The following is a 16,226-nucleotide window of genomic DNA, read 5'->3' as shown; positions in this document are numbered from 1 at the left end:
ACAATTTAAAGCCTGGTTCCTAAATCTCTGTCTTACCATTATATAATCTATCTGAAACCTGTCAATATCTCCAGGGTTCTTCCATGTATACAACCTTCTTTCATGATTCTTGAACCAAGTGTCAGCTATGGCTAAGTTGTGCTCTGTGCAAAATTCTACCAAGCGGCTTCCTCTTTCATTTCTTAGCCCCAATCCAGATTCACCTACTACATTTCCTTCTCTCCCTTTTCCTACTACCGAATTCCAGTCACCCATCACTATTAAATTTTCGTCTCCTTTCACTATCTGAATAATTTCTTTGACTTCATCATACATTTCTTCAATTTCTTCGTCATCTGCAGAGCTAGTTGGCATATAAACTTGTACTACTGTAGCAGGCGTGGGCTTCGTGTCTATCTTGGCCACAATAATGCGTTCACTATGCTGTTTGTAGTAGCTTACCCGCACTCCTATTTTCCTATTCATTATTAAACCTACTCCTGCATCACCCCTATTTGATTTTGTATTTATGATCCTGTATTCGCCTGACCAAAAGTCTTGTTCCTCCTGCCACCAAACTTCACTAATTCCCAAAATATCTAACTTTAACCTATCCATTTCCCTTTTTAAATTTTCTAACCTACCTGCCCGATTAAGGGATCTGACATTCCACGCTCCGATCTGTAGAACGCCATTTTTCTTTCTCCTGATAACGACGTCCTCTTGAGTAGTCCCCGCCCGGAGATCCGAATGGGGACTATTTTACCTCCGGAATATTTTACCCAAGAGGACGCCATCATCATTTAACCATACAGTAAAGCTGCATGCCCTCGGGAAAAATTACGGCTGTAGTTTCCCCTTGCTTTCAGCCGTTCGCAGTACCAGCACAGCAAGGCCGTTTTGGTTAGTGTTACAAGGCCAGATCAGTCAATCATCCAAACTGTTGCCCCTGCAACTACTGAAAAGGCTGCTGCCCCTCTTCAGGAACCACGCATTTGTCTGGCCTCTGGCCTCTCAACAGGTACCCCTCCGTTCTGGTTGCACCTACGGTACGGCTATCTGTATCGCTGAGGCACGCAAGCTTCCCCACCAACGGCAAGGTCCATGGTTCACGGGGGGAGGATTGGTTGGTTGGTTGGTTGGTTGGTTGGTTGGTTGGTTGGTTTGGGGAAGGAGACCAGACAGTGTGGTCATCGGTCTCATCGGATTAGGGAAGGAAGTCGGCCGTGCCCTTTCAGAGGAACCATCCCGACATTTGCTTGGAGTGATTTAGGGAAATCACGGAAAACCTAAATCAGGATGGCCGGACGCGGGATTGAACCGTCGTCCTCCCGAATGCGAGTCCAGTGTCTAACCACTGCGCCACCTCGCTCGGTCACGGGGGGAGGACTTCCATGTCATGTTAGGTTATGCAATTATTATAGGAAATTCGTCAAAGGGTTTGCTGACAGTGCTAGATTATGAACATATTTGTTGATGATACTAGACCATTAACACATTTGTTGATGAAGGATGAGAAATTTCAGTGGTTGGCTGACAGTCAATATTTCTTTGAGTGATTGAAAAGCACGTGACATCTAGCCCTCTGTTTAGTATTTCTGAATTATGAAAAAGAGTCTGTCTTGTCCTGTGACATGAGCAACCAGGCTGTGGGATGCTTTCTGACTCAGAAAATAGACAATAATGAGACCCTAGCAGTATAGGCATCAAGGCAATTAAGTAAAGCAGAACAGAATTACTAAGCTACAGAGGAGGAGATGCTGAGATTAATCTACAGTACCACTTACTTTCGTTTTTACCTGTATGGCAGGAAATACAAAGTTATTACAGACCAAGCTGTATTAAAGTAGATATTAGGTCTAAGAGATCCATCAAGCAGGTTGACTTGATGGGTATTGAAATTAAGTGAAATTGATTCTGAAGTAGTCTACAGGTTCAGCAGGATGCATGACAATGTGGATGGGTTGATCAGGATAACCAGGGTCGTAAAGGTGCTTGGCCAGAGAACTGCAAAGTAGCAGGAGGCGCAAACCAGCTGTTCAAAACACAACCACAGTTTGTTATGTTCAATGGGCTACTATGTAGGGCAACAAGTTCAGGTCACGCATCGAGGTACCTGCAGTACTGAAGGAAGAAGTATTGAAAAGAGGCCACAAGATACAATGTGTTAGCAGGACATGGAGGGTGAAGGATAACAGACCTTGAAATAGCTGAACAGTTTTGGTGGAGAATGTGAAGACACCATGTAGAAAATTATGTCAAGAATTGCATACCATGTGTGCAATGTGCCACTTTTAGCCATAAACAACTACCACTTTGAAGGTATCCAGAGGCATCTAAGCTATTTGAAATGATAGGGTGACAGTTTATATCCACTGAAACTGACACTGGTGGGTAACTGCGGTGTGTAAACCATCTCAATCTACTTTTCACAGTATGCTGCAATGATTTCCATCCAAATCAACAAACTAGTACAATAGCACAAGCAATAGTGAACAACTGGTTGTTGAAGTTTGGCATACCTGACATAATAAGTATTGATCAGAGCACCATCTTCATGTCCAAACTAATTAAGCAATTGTGTCATCTATTACAAATCCAAAATTTAATAACCTTCCACCCTCAGGCAAATGGGAGGCCTGAGCATGTTCACCCTACTCCCAGCAAAATGTTATGTTTTATGTGAATAGTCACAACAATGAATGGGACATTTATCTATCTATGTAGTAGCTGTGTACAACTCAAAAGTGCACAACAATCTTAGGCCCTTTCCATATGAGGTGGTATATGGTAGAATGATGCCATCACTTTTAAAAGTTATCAAATCCAAGATTGGGAAAAATGGGGAATCAATAAACGTTTTGGAAAAATGCTAAAGGATGTATGGAGTGGGTGAAGTAGGCACATACTAAAACCTGGTCTGGACTGGAATGGTGAGGTTAAAGGGACCAGACAACAAGGTCATCAGTCCCTTTATCCTATATGGCTCAAGCTGAGAACGTAGGAAAGACACAGTAGACAAATCCTGATGAAACCAATTGTAACCGAGAATCAATAAAACCAAGAAAACGAAGCAAGTAAAAGTGAGAAGGGGTAAAAGATTGAAAGTGGGTAAGTTGCTCTGCCCAGAAGCAGTTGGAGGCCCCGGGGACACTTTATGCGATGAGAGATACACCTGCATAGGCAAGCTGATAAAATATCTGGAAAGAGAACAATGATGACAAGACAGTAAATTGACAGACATAAAAGAATATGAGGAATTAAAAGGTGGAAACACTAGAAGCCAGGCTGGACCTCTGTGAAATCAGATCAGTTAGTTTGGCATCATCCGCTAGCACCAGATGCAGTGTGTCAGCAAGTTTAAAGTTAAGGTGGCCGAACTGGGGCAATTGATTAGGATGTGGGGCCACCATCAGATGGGCACCACACTGACAGTGGGATGGATCCTCATGTCATTGGGTGTAGGTCACCCAAGTATGGCCAAAGCGAAGTCGACAGAGAACGACAGCGCCCCTGTGAGAACCATAAAGGAAAGAGCCACATGGCCATGGTCCCCTTTACTGCTCACATTTTGTTTAGAGAAACCATGTCACATCAATTAGTGCTCAAAGCCCCCAACAATTGATGGCTTAGAGAGTCAACAGAAGGTCCAGTTCTAGTACCCCACCTCCAAAGTCAGCCTCCAGTAGGCAACATGGCCAACAGGTCAGCATGTTCATCACTGGTATACCAATGTGACCTCGGGTCCAGACAAAGATGACTGACCATCCAGCTTGATGGAGATCAGAAAGGAGATTCTGGACAGTCACAACCAAGGGGTGATGAGGGTAGCCCTGGTTGATAGTCTGAAGACTACTCAGGGATTAAGCATTACTCGCAGGTGCAAGAATGAATGTGACTGAGGGCTTGAGCGATGGCCACCAATCCAGCAGTGAATACACTATCCATCTGACAAGGAAAGTTGTTCACCTCAACTTGCATGTGTGCGGACAAAACTGATTCATTCGTTGACCCTAAAGCCATCAGTTTCTACAATTTCTGACTCTGCCAGACTCTTTTGGTCAAAAGGATAGATGGAGACAGACCCAAGGAAGGGATACACACCATGATGGCATACTTGATTGCTCCCTGACAACAGGCGACAGTGGGCGAAATTAGAGTTCATAGCAGAGACAAGTTTTGCGAACTGCAGTCGAGACTTCAGGCCTGGGCTGTTGTAGTAGAAGCTGGATCTCCCTACTAGGAAAAATAACATGGTGGTTTGGATGCTCAGAGGTGAACTGAATGTGTACTACACAGCTGAGCAGTAGTTGTTGGCATCTGATCTGCAGTGGAGGGACCCCGGACTGTGAGAGTAGGCCATTCACAAGGATGGTTCAAAAGACACATGTCAGCAAGTCAGATACCACAATGGTCTACGGGTCCAACATTTGCAATGCTGCTGAGCCATATGCCATGCTCCCAAATCAAGATGGGACAGGACAGGGCTTTGTAAAGCTGCAAAGGTGTAGAGCTGATTTCACCGCCACTGGTGTTACTGAGGCAGCGAATGGTATTAAGTATGTTTGCTTAAGTTGGTGAAGATGGGGAAGCCACATGAACCATGAATTGAAGACCAGTCTGAGAAAGTGATACGACTCCAACACATTAAGCAATTGGTCACAAAGGTAGAATTCCGGTTGTGGATGGACTTACAATGGTGACAGCAGTGCAAGATGCAAGACTTGGTGGCTGAAACCAAGAAGCTATGGGTCAGAGCCCAAGACTGCACATGGTGTCCACCAACACTCACAGTGGAGGAGCAATAGGAATTGAAACTGTCAGCATATAGGGAACATGACAATGCAGTCCCCACAGCTGCAGGAATGGTTGAGAGCTACTAGAAAAAAGGGCACACTCAATACATAGCCCTACGGCACACCGTTCTCTTGTGTATGGTGGAAAATGGAAGGGGGGTGGGGGGGGGGGGAGGGAGGATACTGTTGGAAGCACCACCTTGAACTCTGAAAATATTGTGCAACAAGAAGTTCCAGACAAAAACTGGGAGCAGACCCTGGAGACCCACTCAAGTAGGGTAATGAGGATGTGATGACATCATGTGGTATCATAAGTCTTCAGCAAATAGCAGAGAACATCAGTGAGGCTAATTAGGTGATATCTTCCTTCTTGAGGGAGAGGGACCTTAACCAGTTTCAGTAGTGGGATAGTAACGCTTTCACGATATGGAGATGGGAACTCACTCTTGCTCCAGGTACATCTTAAAATAGTAAGGACGCGATGTTGGTAATTCACCAATAGGTGTTACAGCATTTAGCTGCTGTAAATGTGGTCTGGCCTGGAGGTGTGTCAGGGCAAAGTGCTATGGCACTGGAGCATTTCCATCCACTTAACAGAGCATTACATGATTCCAGGTGATTTGTAGTGTAAAAGTATGTGAATTCGTTCCACCTGCTGTTTGAGGACACAAAATGCAGGCTGATAGTTTTCAGACAAAGTGGCTTGAGCATAATGCAGAGCAAAATGTTCAGAGACAGCATTTGGGTCAGTGTAGACTATACCATTCAGGGAGACACCAGGTATACTTGTGGGGGACTGGTGTTTACACAGGCATCAAATTTTACTCAACTTTGCACAAGAGGGGTACACAGTCCAATGGTAGTAACATATTGTTCCAACATTCTTGTAGCTGTTATTTTATTATGTGGCAGACTTGGGCACAGATCTGTTCAAAGACAATGAAGTGCTCCAGCAATGGACATCACTTATGCCGACAATGAAGTGCTCCAGCAATGGACATCACTTATGCCATTGGAGAGACAGTCTGCAATCTCTAATGGCGACAGTGATTTATGAAGTCCACCAAAGTAATGCCTTCCAATAGGGGGGGATTCCGAGGAATGACGGATTGCTAAGTCTGCTGTTGATAGAATGGCTGTGGTTGTGTTGTGGACAGTTAGTTTGATATCCTCCACTAGCAAAAGATGCAGTGTGACAGCAAATTGAAAATTTTGAGGTTTCCACATGGCAGGGTGCTAAGGGCAGTGGCAGAGGCAAAGGGGTCCCAGTCATCATTGCTGAGAGCCCATCTGGGTGGATGCCCAGGCGAGTGACGCTGAGGAAGGGACAGGATGATCGTAAAATGATCACTGCCACACAGGTCATATGAACTCTCCAATGGATGGAGGGGAGAAGACAAGGGCTGCAACCGGAAAGATCAGTGGCTGAATAAGATCCATATGCCAGACTGAGTTATGGGAATGGCACCAGTGTTCAAGAGATGAGGATTGAGCTCTTCAAACACAGTTTTGACAGTTTTTCAGTGTCATAATTCCTCACCACAAAATGTTGTGGACAGTGAAGTCACCCTACATCAGGAAGGGTGAGGGAGCTAATAAATCAGTGAAGTCACCAAGTTCTGAGTCACTGTGTCATTGGGAGGGAGATACACATTACAGGCTGTGAAATATAGGGCGTCCTCACATGAACAGCCAAAGCTTCCAATGTCATATCAAGTGGCATGTGTTCACTGTACACACAGTCCAGAATGCACACACAACCACAATCTGACACTATTCCACAGTCAACTCAATTCTTGAAATAGCCTTGATAACCATGGAGGGTAGGATTCACAATGCTGGGAACCAAGTTTCATGGAGGGCAATGCAGATAGCAGGGGAAGCTTACAAGAAACATTTTAGCTCAGCCAGATGGTGGAGAAAACCACTACAGTTCCAATGGAGAATAATGCAGTCAGTATCCTGATGGGGCATGGAGGGCCCAAGGAGGCAGCTCATGCCCCAGGGTTGTCAGCTGCCACCAGTTGCCAGGATACAGCATAAATACAACATCGGTTCTGATGCAGGTTGTGTGAGGATATCCTGTGCCATTGGGGCCATCTAGGAACTCCACTTCAAGTACAGAGTCAGAACATGTGAGTCCAGTGGCAAAGGAACAACTGGAATCTCCTTTATCTTACAGGACTTCTTTTGTCTGTCTATCTCCTTGGATGACTTTGATTTTGCAAGGGCCTCTCTGCTCTGGTTTCAAGGACAGAGGAAGAATGTGAAACCCTACAACCAGGAACCTGTGGCTACTTCAGCCACCTGCTGGTTGGAGTCCAGGCAGTGAGTACATACAACAACAGAACTTGCAGCACCTGAAGAAGTTGGCTGAGTCGGTCATCAAAACATTGTGAAAATGGAAACAATAACTTAGCAGAATACCTGGAAGCACAATATTAAATTATAAAGCCCCTGATTGGCAGGAAAGAATGGTGCAATGTAATGCTAAGTTACCCAAGTACAGAGTTGGCCAATGTGTCATGTTAGCAAGGCCCTATACACTAAAGGGCAAAATGAAGAAATTTATTATGCACTAGGAGGGCCACATCAAGTCATATACGTGAAGTTGCAATTATCTATGGAAACTTCCATTGTCCACATAGGATGAGTTAAACCTTCCAAAGGTACCCTAGAAACATTACAGTGCCAGTGCTGTTACCTATCAAGAAGGCTAAAGGTAAGAAGAGAAGGAAGGAAGGAAACAGAAGATAGTGCACAGGAAGTACGGAAGGTGAAGTATGCACTGATGTTGCGCCAGTGAGTATCAAGTTTTACGAAGTATACAGTGCAACTTTGTTGTGAAACACTTTATGGCTACATCATTTTCCTAGTTTAATGGAGTCATTACAATTTGTTATTATAGGGTGGTTCATTCTACATTTTTGTTGTGATTTTTGTGATAGGATTGCTAGATGTTATAGTGGGTAATTCAAATAAGGGTATGCTATGGTAATGGGGTGCACTGTGTGGCAATGAACCACATAACCCACCCTTGAGGAAGGGGGAAGGAAAGAGAAGCAGATTCCTTTCTCCTGTGTGGCACTGACAACAATGATGTTTGCAATTATTCTGATGGCAGTACGGTGGTTTGGAGGAGCAGTAGTGGACACACTACACAATCAACAACTTGGAAGAGGGGTGCTGTTCTCCAGGCACCAATGGGTACTGAAGTTAATTTACACAGCGGGAAGCGAGGAGTAAGTATGGAGGCTCGAGGAGACATTCACCACATTGCATCTTGAAGTCACAGAGAAAAGAATATTAGAGGAGATCCAAGGGGAGTACCAAGGATTGCAGCTCTCATATGGGGATTCCTGGAACAGTTGCACCAAGTGACATATTTTGTACTACACATGTTGCTGTGTCAAAAGAGGATATAGCCAAATGTAAGTGGGGAATTATTGAAGACAGTATTCAGAACAACAGATACTGATGATACCAGGGAATTAAATAGCACTTCTGGGCAAGAGATAGTGGACAGCAACACAGCAACTGTAGAGTGACATACATGACAACTGCCAAATCTACAGCAAAGCACATTGAATAATACTCAGACAGTACGGGAGTTAAGTATTTAGCTAACAGCATCTATGAAGACAAATATGGGCACAGTCAGCCAAGATTTAGACACAACACAAATCTGACTAAATTTACTAGATGTGAAAATACGGATCACTAGCAAGTTGCATTGGGGATGTAAGAGTGGAAATGACAAGCATTGCAGGAAGTGGTACATCATGCCATACATGGACAATTGAGTTCTACACTGCTACCTTCAAGGTAGTTCCTAGCTGGCCTGTGAAGGGTGCAGTACTGGAAACCCACGCAGGGTTCTCACTTACAATTTGTTTTATCACATGTCAACAACTGAAATTAACACTGACAGGGCCAGACTTCATATATTTCAGTCCCAGTAGCCACTGTTGATACATATTGCGAGCTTTTACAATCCACCCCCATCCAGTAATATGGGACGCTATGAACAAATACCCACAGGTGAAGAATCAAGAAGTATTGTTAATCTCCAAGGCGAAAGGAAGCTACATACTGATGCCGACGATGCCAAAGGCAAAGAATTACCATATGTCAGTCAAGATGGTCCAGACTGGCACACAAGTATGTGAAACACAGTTGTTTTTACATAAAATAGATGCTGTAGGATGTCAAACTACCAAACAATCAGAATGCTTTGGATTTACTCTCTGCTTACTACAAAGATAGTGATAAAAAAATTCAATGATCATACGGCATTGCTAGCTGCTAGGCCCCATCAGGGGAACTTTGGCCGCTGAATGCGAGTCTTATTTCAGTTGATGCCACATTGGGCGACTCACATGCCCGTGATGATGATGAGAACAACACAACACGCAGTCTGCGAATGGAGAAAATCTCCAACCCCGCTGAGAATTGAACCTGGGCTCACTGCATGGAGGAAAGCACTTTACCAGTCTGCTAAGCAGGCAAATGGAGATGTTGTTATTGTTGTGGTCTTCAGTCCAGAGACTGGTTTGATGCAGCTCTCCATGCTACTCTATCCCGCGCAAGCTTCTTCATCTCCCAGTACCTACTGCAACCTACGCTCCTTTTGAATCTGCTTAGTGTATTCATCTCTTGGTCTCCCTCTACGATATTTACATCCCACACTGCCCTCCAATACTAAATTGGTGAAACCTTGATGCCTCAGAATATGCCCTACCAACCGATCCCTTCTTCTAGTCAAGTTGTGCCACAAATTTCTCTTCTCTCCAATTCTATTCAATACCTCCTCATTAGTTATGTTATCTATCCATCCAATCTTCAGCATTCTTTTGTAGCACCACATTTCGAAAGCTTCTATTCTCTTCTTGTCTAATCTATTTATCATCCATGTTTCACTTCCATACATGGCTACACTCCATACAAATACTTTCAGAAACGACTTCCTGACACTTAAGTCTATACTCGATGTTAACAAATTTCTCTTCTTCAGAAACGATTTCCTTGCCATTGCCAGTCTACATTTTATATCCTCTCTGCTTCGACCAACATCAGTTATTTTACTCCCTAAATAGCAAAACTCCTTTACTACTTTAAGTGTCTCATTTCCTAATCTAATTCCCTCAGCATCACCATATTTAATTTGACTACATTCCATTATCCTCGTTTTGCTTTTGTTGATGTTCATCTTATATCCTCCTTTCAAGACACTGTCCATTCCGTTCAACTGCTCTTCCAAGTCCTTTGCTGTCTCTGATAGAATTACAATGTCATCGGCAAACCTCAAAGTTTTTACTACTTCTCCATGAATTTTAATACCTACTCTGAATTTTTCTTTTGTTTCCCTTATTGCTTGCTCAATATACAGATTGAATAACATTGGGGAGAGGCTACAACCCTGTCTCACTCCTTTCCCAACCACTGCTTCCCTTTCATGCCCCTCGACTCTTATAACTGCCATCTGGTTTCTGTACAAATTGTAAATAGCCTTCCGCTCCCTGTATTTTACCCCTGCCACCTTCAGAATTTGAAAGAGAGTATTCCAGTTAACATTGTCAAAAGCTTTCTCTAAGTCTACAAATGTTAGAAACGTAGGTTTGCCTTTTCTTAATCTTTCTTCTAAGATAAGTCGTAAGGTTAGTATTGCCTCACGTGTTCCAACATTTCTATGGAATCCAAACCGATCTTCCCCGAGGCCCGCTTCTACCAGTTTTTCCATTCGTCTATAAAGAATTCGCGCTAGTATTTTGCAACTGTGACTTATTAAGCTGATAGTTCGGTAATTTTCACATCTGTCAACACCTGCTTTCTTTGGGATTGGAATTATTATATTCTTCTTGAAGTCTGAGGGTATTTCGCCTGTCTCATACATCTTGCTCACCAGATGGTAGAGTTTTGTCATGACTGGCTCTCCCAATGCCATCAGTAGTTCTAATGGAATGTTGTCTACTCCCGGGGCCTTGTTTCGACTCAGGTCTGTGACATAGTGGGGCTATTTTCTGTCTCCCAGCTACTACCACCAAAAAACTTCAAGGAATATGACACAGCCCTTATTGTATTCGCCGGAAAAGCTGTTAGACGTGTTTCCAATATGGAACACTCTAAAACCTTCTCCACTTGCTCGATGAACTGAAGCCACACAGAAAAGTTGTATTACTGTCGAAAAAATGTTTCAGGACGTTCAGCAGTACCATAGTGAGCAGTGCAATAGGATTATGGCCATAAGTGTTTCAGTTTCCAGTACTGCTGTGGCTCTGACCTAGCTTTGTGTATTCTATGTCTACTTTAAGAGGAAAATCGGCAAAACTGTTGAGTTTCCAGTGCATCCTTTGCCCACGGCTGGGCTAACCCTAGCAAATAATGTTTAGTATTAAGAAACAGCCATTTAGCCATGTGGATTACACTAAAAATAAAAGTATGAAGATGAGGAAAACTTTTTACTTTTATACCAAATTGTACAGCATAAGTTTTTGTGTCCAAAAAGTGGTCAGTTGTTCTCAGATGATTGTCTACATTCTCCGTACATAACTGTATCCAGGTGTGTACAGATGCCATCCATCACCATCTCCATCAGCTGCTGACTTCAAGATGGAGACTAATGCAAAACCCAATGAAGTATTCACTCATCTACCCAAGATATTCATCTGCTGCAGCAGCAGGCAGCCACCTGAGCTAGAGCCTATATGCAGACAACGTGGATTCTTTACACTGCTGGGTCTCCTGTTGGGTGACTACCTCCAGCTGGTGGCCACCTCTCTAGTGGAACGCATGTTCGAGCCCAGGCTGTGGGTGGCCGAGTCTGTCTATAACTATACATCAGTTCCTGAAGGCTTTCATTGTTGCTGACCTCTACCCAGTGGGCATACATCTTCGACTAGTGCTGGATGTTATTTTTTGAATGCTATCTGTCCCAGTATGGTACTTGGTAATCACAACGCACACAGACTGCAACTGACACACTGCCCATCGCTGGTGGTGCATGCTGCTCTGGCTCCTGAGATGGCAGTCGCTGATCCCAACTCTCAGCACACTGGCCGTTGCCAACATCACTGAGAAGCAGTAACCTCCTGCCTGCTGCTGTATTCAAGGAGGTTTCATTAATTGTCTGTCATGTGGTTCAGCCACCACCAACTCTGCAATCCTGAGCCTGTGGGGAAGCAGAAGCTAATCCTGACCCATGAACGTCTGAGTCCTTCACTAACATGGGATCAATGCCTGACCACAACAAATAATTTTTGAGAAACACAGGCTCATTCTAAAGAAAGGGGAAAAGTTAGCAAGGAAAGTTTGGACAGAGAAAAGATAAGTGAAAATGAGTCAGAGCCCAGGTTAGGAAGAGCCACCTTATGTATATTTTGTCCACTACTATGAAAGGGAAGCAGTGGTTGGGAAGGGAGTAAGACAGGGTTGTAGCCTCTCCCCGATGTTGTTCAATCTGTATATTGAGCAAGCAGTAAAGGAAACAAAAGAAAAATTCGGAGTAGGTATTAAAATTCATGGAGAAGAAATAAAAACTTTGAGGTTCGCCGATGACATTGTAATTCTGTCGGAGACAGCAAAGGACTTGGAAGAGCAGTTGAATGGAATGGACAGTGTCTTGAAAGGAGGATATAAGATGAACATCAACAAAAGCAAAACAAGGATAATGGAATGTAGTCGAATTAAGTCGGGTGATGCTGAGGGAATTAGATTAGGAAATGAGGCACTTAAAGTAGTAAAGGAGTTTTGCTATTTGGGGAGCAAAATAACTGATGATGGTCGAAGTAGAGAGGATATAAAATGTAGGCTGGCAATGGCAAGGAAAGCGTTTCTGAAGAAGAGAAATTTGTTAACATCCAGTATTGATTTAAGTGTCAGGAAGTCATTTCTGAAAGTATTCGTATGGAGTGTAGCCATGTATGGAAGTGAAACATGGACGATAAATAGTTTGGACAAGAAGAGAATAGAAGCTTTCGAAATGTGGTGCTACAGAAGAATGATGAAGATTAGATGGGTAGATCACATAACTAATGAGGAAGTATTGAATAGGATTGGGGAGAAGAGAAGTTTGTGGCACAACTTGACCAGAAGAAGGGATCGGTTGGTAGGACATGTTCTGAGGCATCAAGGGATCACCAATTTAGTATTGGAGGGCAGCGTGGAGGGTAAAAATCGTAGAGGGAGACCAAGAGATGAATACACTAAGCAGATTCAGAAGGATGTGGGTTGCAGTAGGTACTGGGAGATGAAAAGGCTTGCACAGGATAGAGTAGCATGGAGGGCTGCATCAAACCAGTCTCAGGACTGAAGACCACAACAACAACTATGCACTACTGGTCATCCAAAACGTTCCAAGACTGGTTTCACTCTTGGTGTATATGTGACATCAGTGCAATAACTATGGGGGCAGCTTGAACTAACAATTGTAAACAATAGCTGTGCATTTGACCAGTCAACTGTGATCAGGCAGTGTAAAATAATGGACTTGTACCCGTAGTGTTTCAACGTTATTGTGTCACAAATCTCAATGGAGCAACATCTCTAATTCAAGCCTGTCCCACACACCTTGACTCCCTAAGAAAAATGGTGACATGTGGATCCCTGCCACCACTTGATTTGAATGCATAACAGACAATTATTTTCTGGAAAATAGCATCATGGGTAACAAGGCTTGGTGTAATCGATACAAACCTCTCACAAAATGAGAAAGTGCAGAAATTCACATGTAGTGTTAAACGATCAACATTCATGCCAATCTGATGTGCAAGTTGAACAACATTCCAAAGAAGAACTTTTCTGGCAGTTTCACATGGCTGCATCTACATTTTGTTCATTGCAATCAAGTGGAGGGAGGCTATGTACAACATCTGAAGCATTAAAATTACCATATTAATTTTTCTCTCTTTTATTTATTAAGCCAGTCTCAAAATATATTGAACAGACAAGATAGTATGGAAGACTCAAATTTAGGTTCTAATTATTTCTCTAAATTTTCCTAACACAAACAATGGAAGAAATAAAGATAAAAAACCACACACGTGTCAGTGCAGCCCCCCTCCCCCCCCCCCCCTCTCTCTCTCTCTCTCTCTCTCTCTCTCTCTCTCTCTCACACACTCACACACACACACACACACACACACACACACACACACACACGAAAATATTGGCCAGCTACACTGACCTATCATTGTCAGTATGCCCATGCAGAGGGAAAGAGAGAGAATGTGTGTGCTTGTGTGGATGTGTGTGTGTATACAAAAGTTAGCAATTTTTTTTTTTGTTTTAATATGCGTGCCAACCACTCAGTGACTCAGCTGTGTGGTGAGTTGTTATATCTGCTCCCTCCATTATCTATATTCTACCAAGGAATTACTATTATTGTATTTTCTAAAATACAACATCATACAAATTGGTCAATTTACTTTTGTACCAAAATTAAGGCACTACTTTAATGAATCACCAGCAATATGATATGGCTTGACAAACTGGTCAATAATATTTACACCACCACAGAAAACTGACAAGAATACAACATGCCTCAAAACTCTCCAGCGAATAAAATGATCACTTTTTTATTTCCAACATTATTAATTTCAATTTTTCTATCAAATAACAGAGAAATTCATATATTTAAATGGAATTGTTAATAAGTGAAATAAAAAAACAGCAATTTAGGTATTGTCTTTGATATTTTATATTTTTTTGTCTCAATCACAAAATTCATTATTAATGTTGTCATTCCACTCCATTCTTTCTTTTGTCAGTATTCACTGATACTTGTTGTTGCTCTAGAGATTATCTAGAAGTTTCCTTCATTCAGTTGTTTTTCCTTGCTTTGCCCACATGAAAAACCATGAAAAATTACATTGATTGTGAGTCTCTCTCTCTCTCTCTCTCTCTCTCACACACACACACACACACACACAAGGGGAAATTATGTTATGAAAGATGAAAGAAAAATATTCGATTTACTAATGATGCAGTCTTTCACTATATGATTTGAACTCACAATTGGTGTATTGTAGAATAATCCAAATATCATCCTTGGAAGAAGTGGAAATACTACATTCCTGAAGCATACTTTTTCACCACGAAATGTTTTCAGATCCCAGAGAGGATTTGATGTGAATGCTTCCCACACACTTTTAAAACTTGACTGATATGTAAAGCTTTCCCATATGAGTATATGGACATCAGTAGAAAAAGCACTTGGATGAGAAGAATTTATGTGCAATGACGCATACAAGTTGAAAAAATCACAGAAATGATGGTACATGTTGACTGCTGCAACAAAACAACACCATTAGTAATATACATACCCATTAACTACACAACATACATAAAATAAGAAAATTACATGAATCTCATTACTTCATATCACTTAAGTCAGAAAAAAGTCTAAAGTTTTGAAAGAATGCATGAAAATGTACATATATCAATGATGTTTAATGCCAAACCACAAAAAGTGAGTAAATCTAGTGATAATAGGTTTTTCAAAAGGGCAACCCCCAATAACAAAAATCAGTTTAAACACACTAAACTAATAATGGTCAACATGTTATCCTGAGAAATAAAAGTACAAGGTTATATAAATTGAAGGTGGAGGGGGGAGACAGGAAAGGAAAGGAAAGGAAAGGAAAGGAAAGGGAAGGAACTGATGATATCAGCTGCACCAGGACTTTAAGTGGAATTGACAGCGATGAGTGAAAGTTTGTGCCAGGCCGGGATTTGAACCTGGGGTCTCCTGCTTACAAGGCAGTTGCGTTAACCACTGCACCATCCGGATACAGTGTTTATCGCTAACACACAGACTATATTGGCATGTCCCCCAGCTGAACGACATTCCCACCTAGCGCCACCAAACCACTGTCCCCATCCATGTCCTCCGCGCTCGCTAATTTTAAATTCCTGCATGAGGTCGAATGATATTGTGCATCTGCACTAAGGGTTGTGGATTTATTGCCCACTGAGGTGAATCAATTATATGAATGCATGGTATCTGTTCTTTCAGACATGTCCAAAGGAACAGGTGTCATGCATCATAAAGAAAATAGAAGGTATGTAACAGTAAATCAAATGAATCCATCAAGCATATTGTCACAGAAGAAGCTGAGTAGCACAGTCACCGTAGTGGAGTGGTTATGATACTAGATTGTTGCACGGAGGGTCGCGAGTTCAAAACTCACCTGAACTGCAAAATTTTAATTTCTATATTCAGTTCAAGTACATTCTAGAAGTATCCACAAATGGCAAGAATCATTGTACTGGAATGTTCTGTAGCTGTATATATACCTATGTGTTCTTGCCGGAGGCAGTTCGCTCCGTGCTCTTGTATGTGCAAGTGCTGAATAAACCTTCATTAAGTGAAGTTAGTGTTCGTCATTCATCTACTTACACCTTCTTCTATGTGACATTATTCTGGTGGAGGCGCCGAGTATTGGAACTTGTGAT

At 42.4% G+C, this 16,226-nt stretch overlaps 1 protein-coding gene across 2 annotated transcripts in view; it reads right to left on the bottom strand.

Moving 5' to 3' along the window:
* The window catches only part of LOC124777973 (EGF domain-specific O-linked N-acetylglucosamine transferase), a 164,025-nt gene that overhangs the window by 77,423 nt on the left and 70,376 nt on the right, over positions 1-16,226 (bottom strand). The window contains exon 6 of one of the 2 annotated variants that reach the window (XM_047253534.1): positions 14,785-15,056. In XM_047253534.1, the coding sequence (XP_047109490.1) occupies positions 14,785-15,056 (272 nt within the window). Of the gene's footprint in view, positions 1-14,784; positions 15,060-16,226 lie in introns of both variants that reach the window. The other variant, XM_047253533.1, reaches the window with a different exon arrangement.

The sequence above is a fragment of the Schistocerca piceifrons genome, chromosome 2 (assembly GCF_021461385.2).
Source record: "Schistocerca piceifrons isolate TAMUIC-IGC-003096 chromosome 2, iqSchPice1.1, whole genome shotgun sequence".
NCBI classification, from domain to species: Eukaryota; Metazoa; Arthropoda; class Insecta; order Orthoptera; family Acrididae; genus Schistocerca; species Schistocerca piceifrons.
This window is presented reverse-complemented; position numbering and strand designations above follow the sequence as displayed.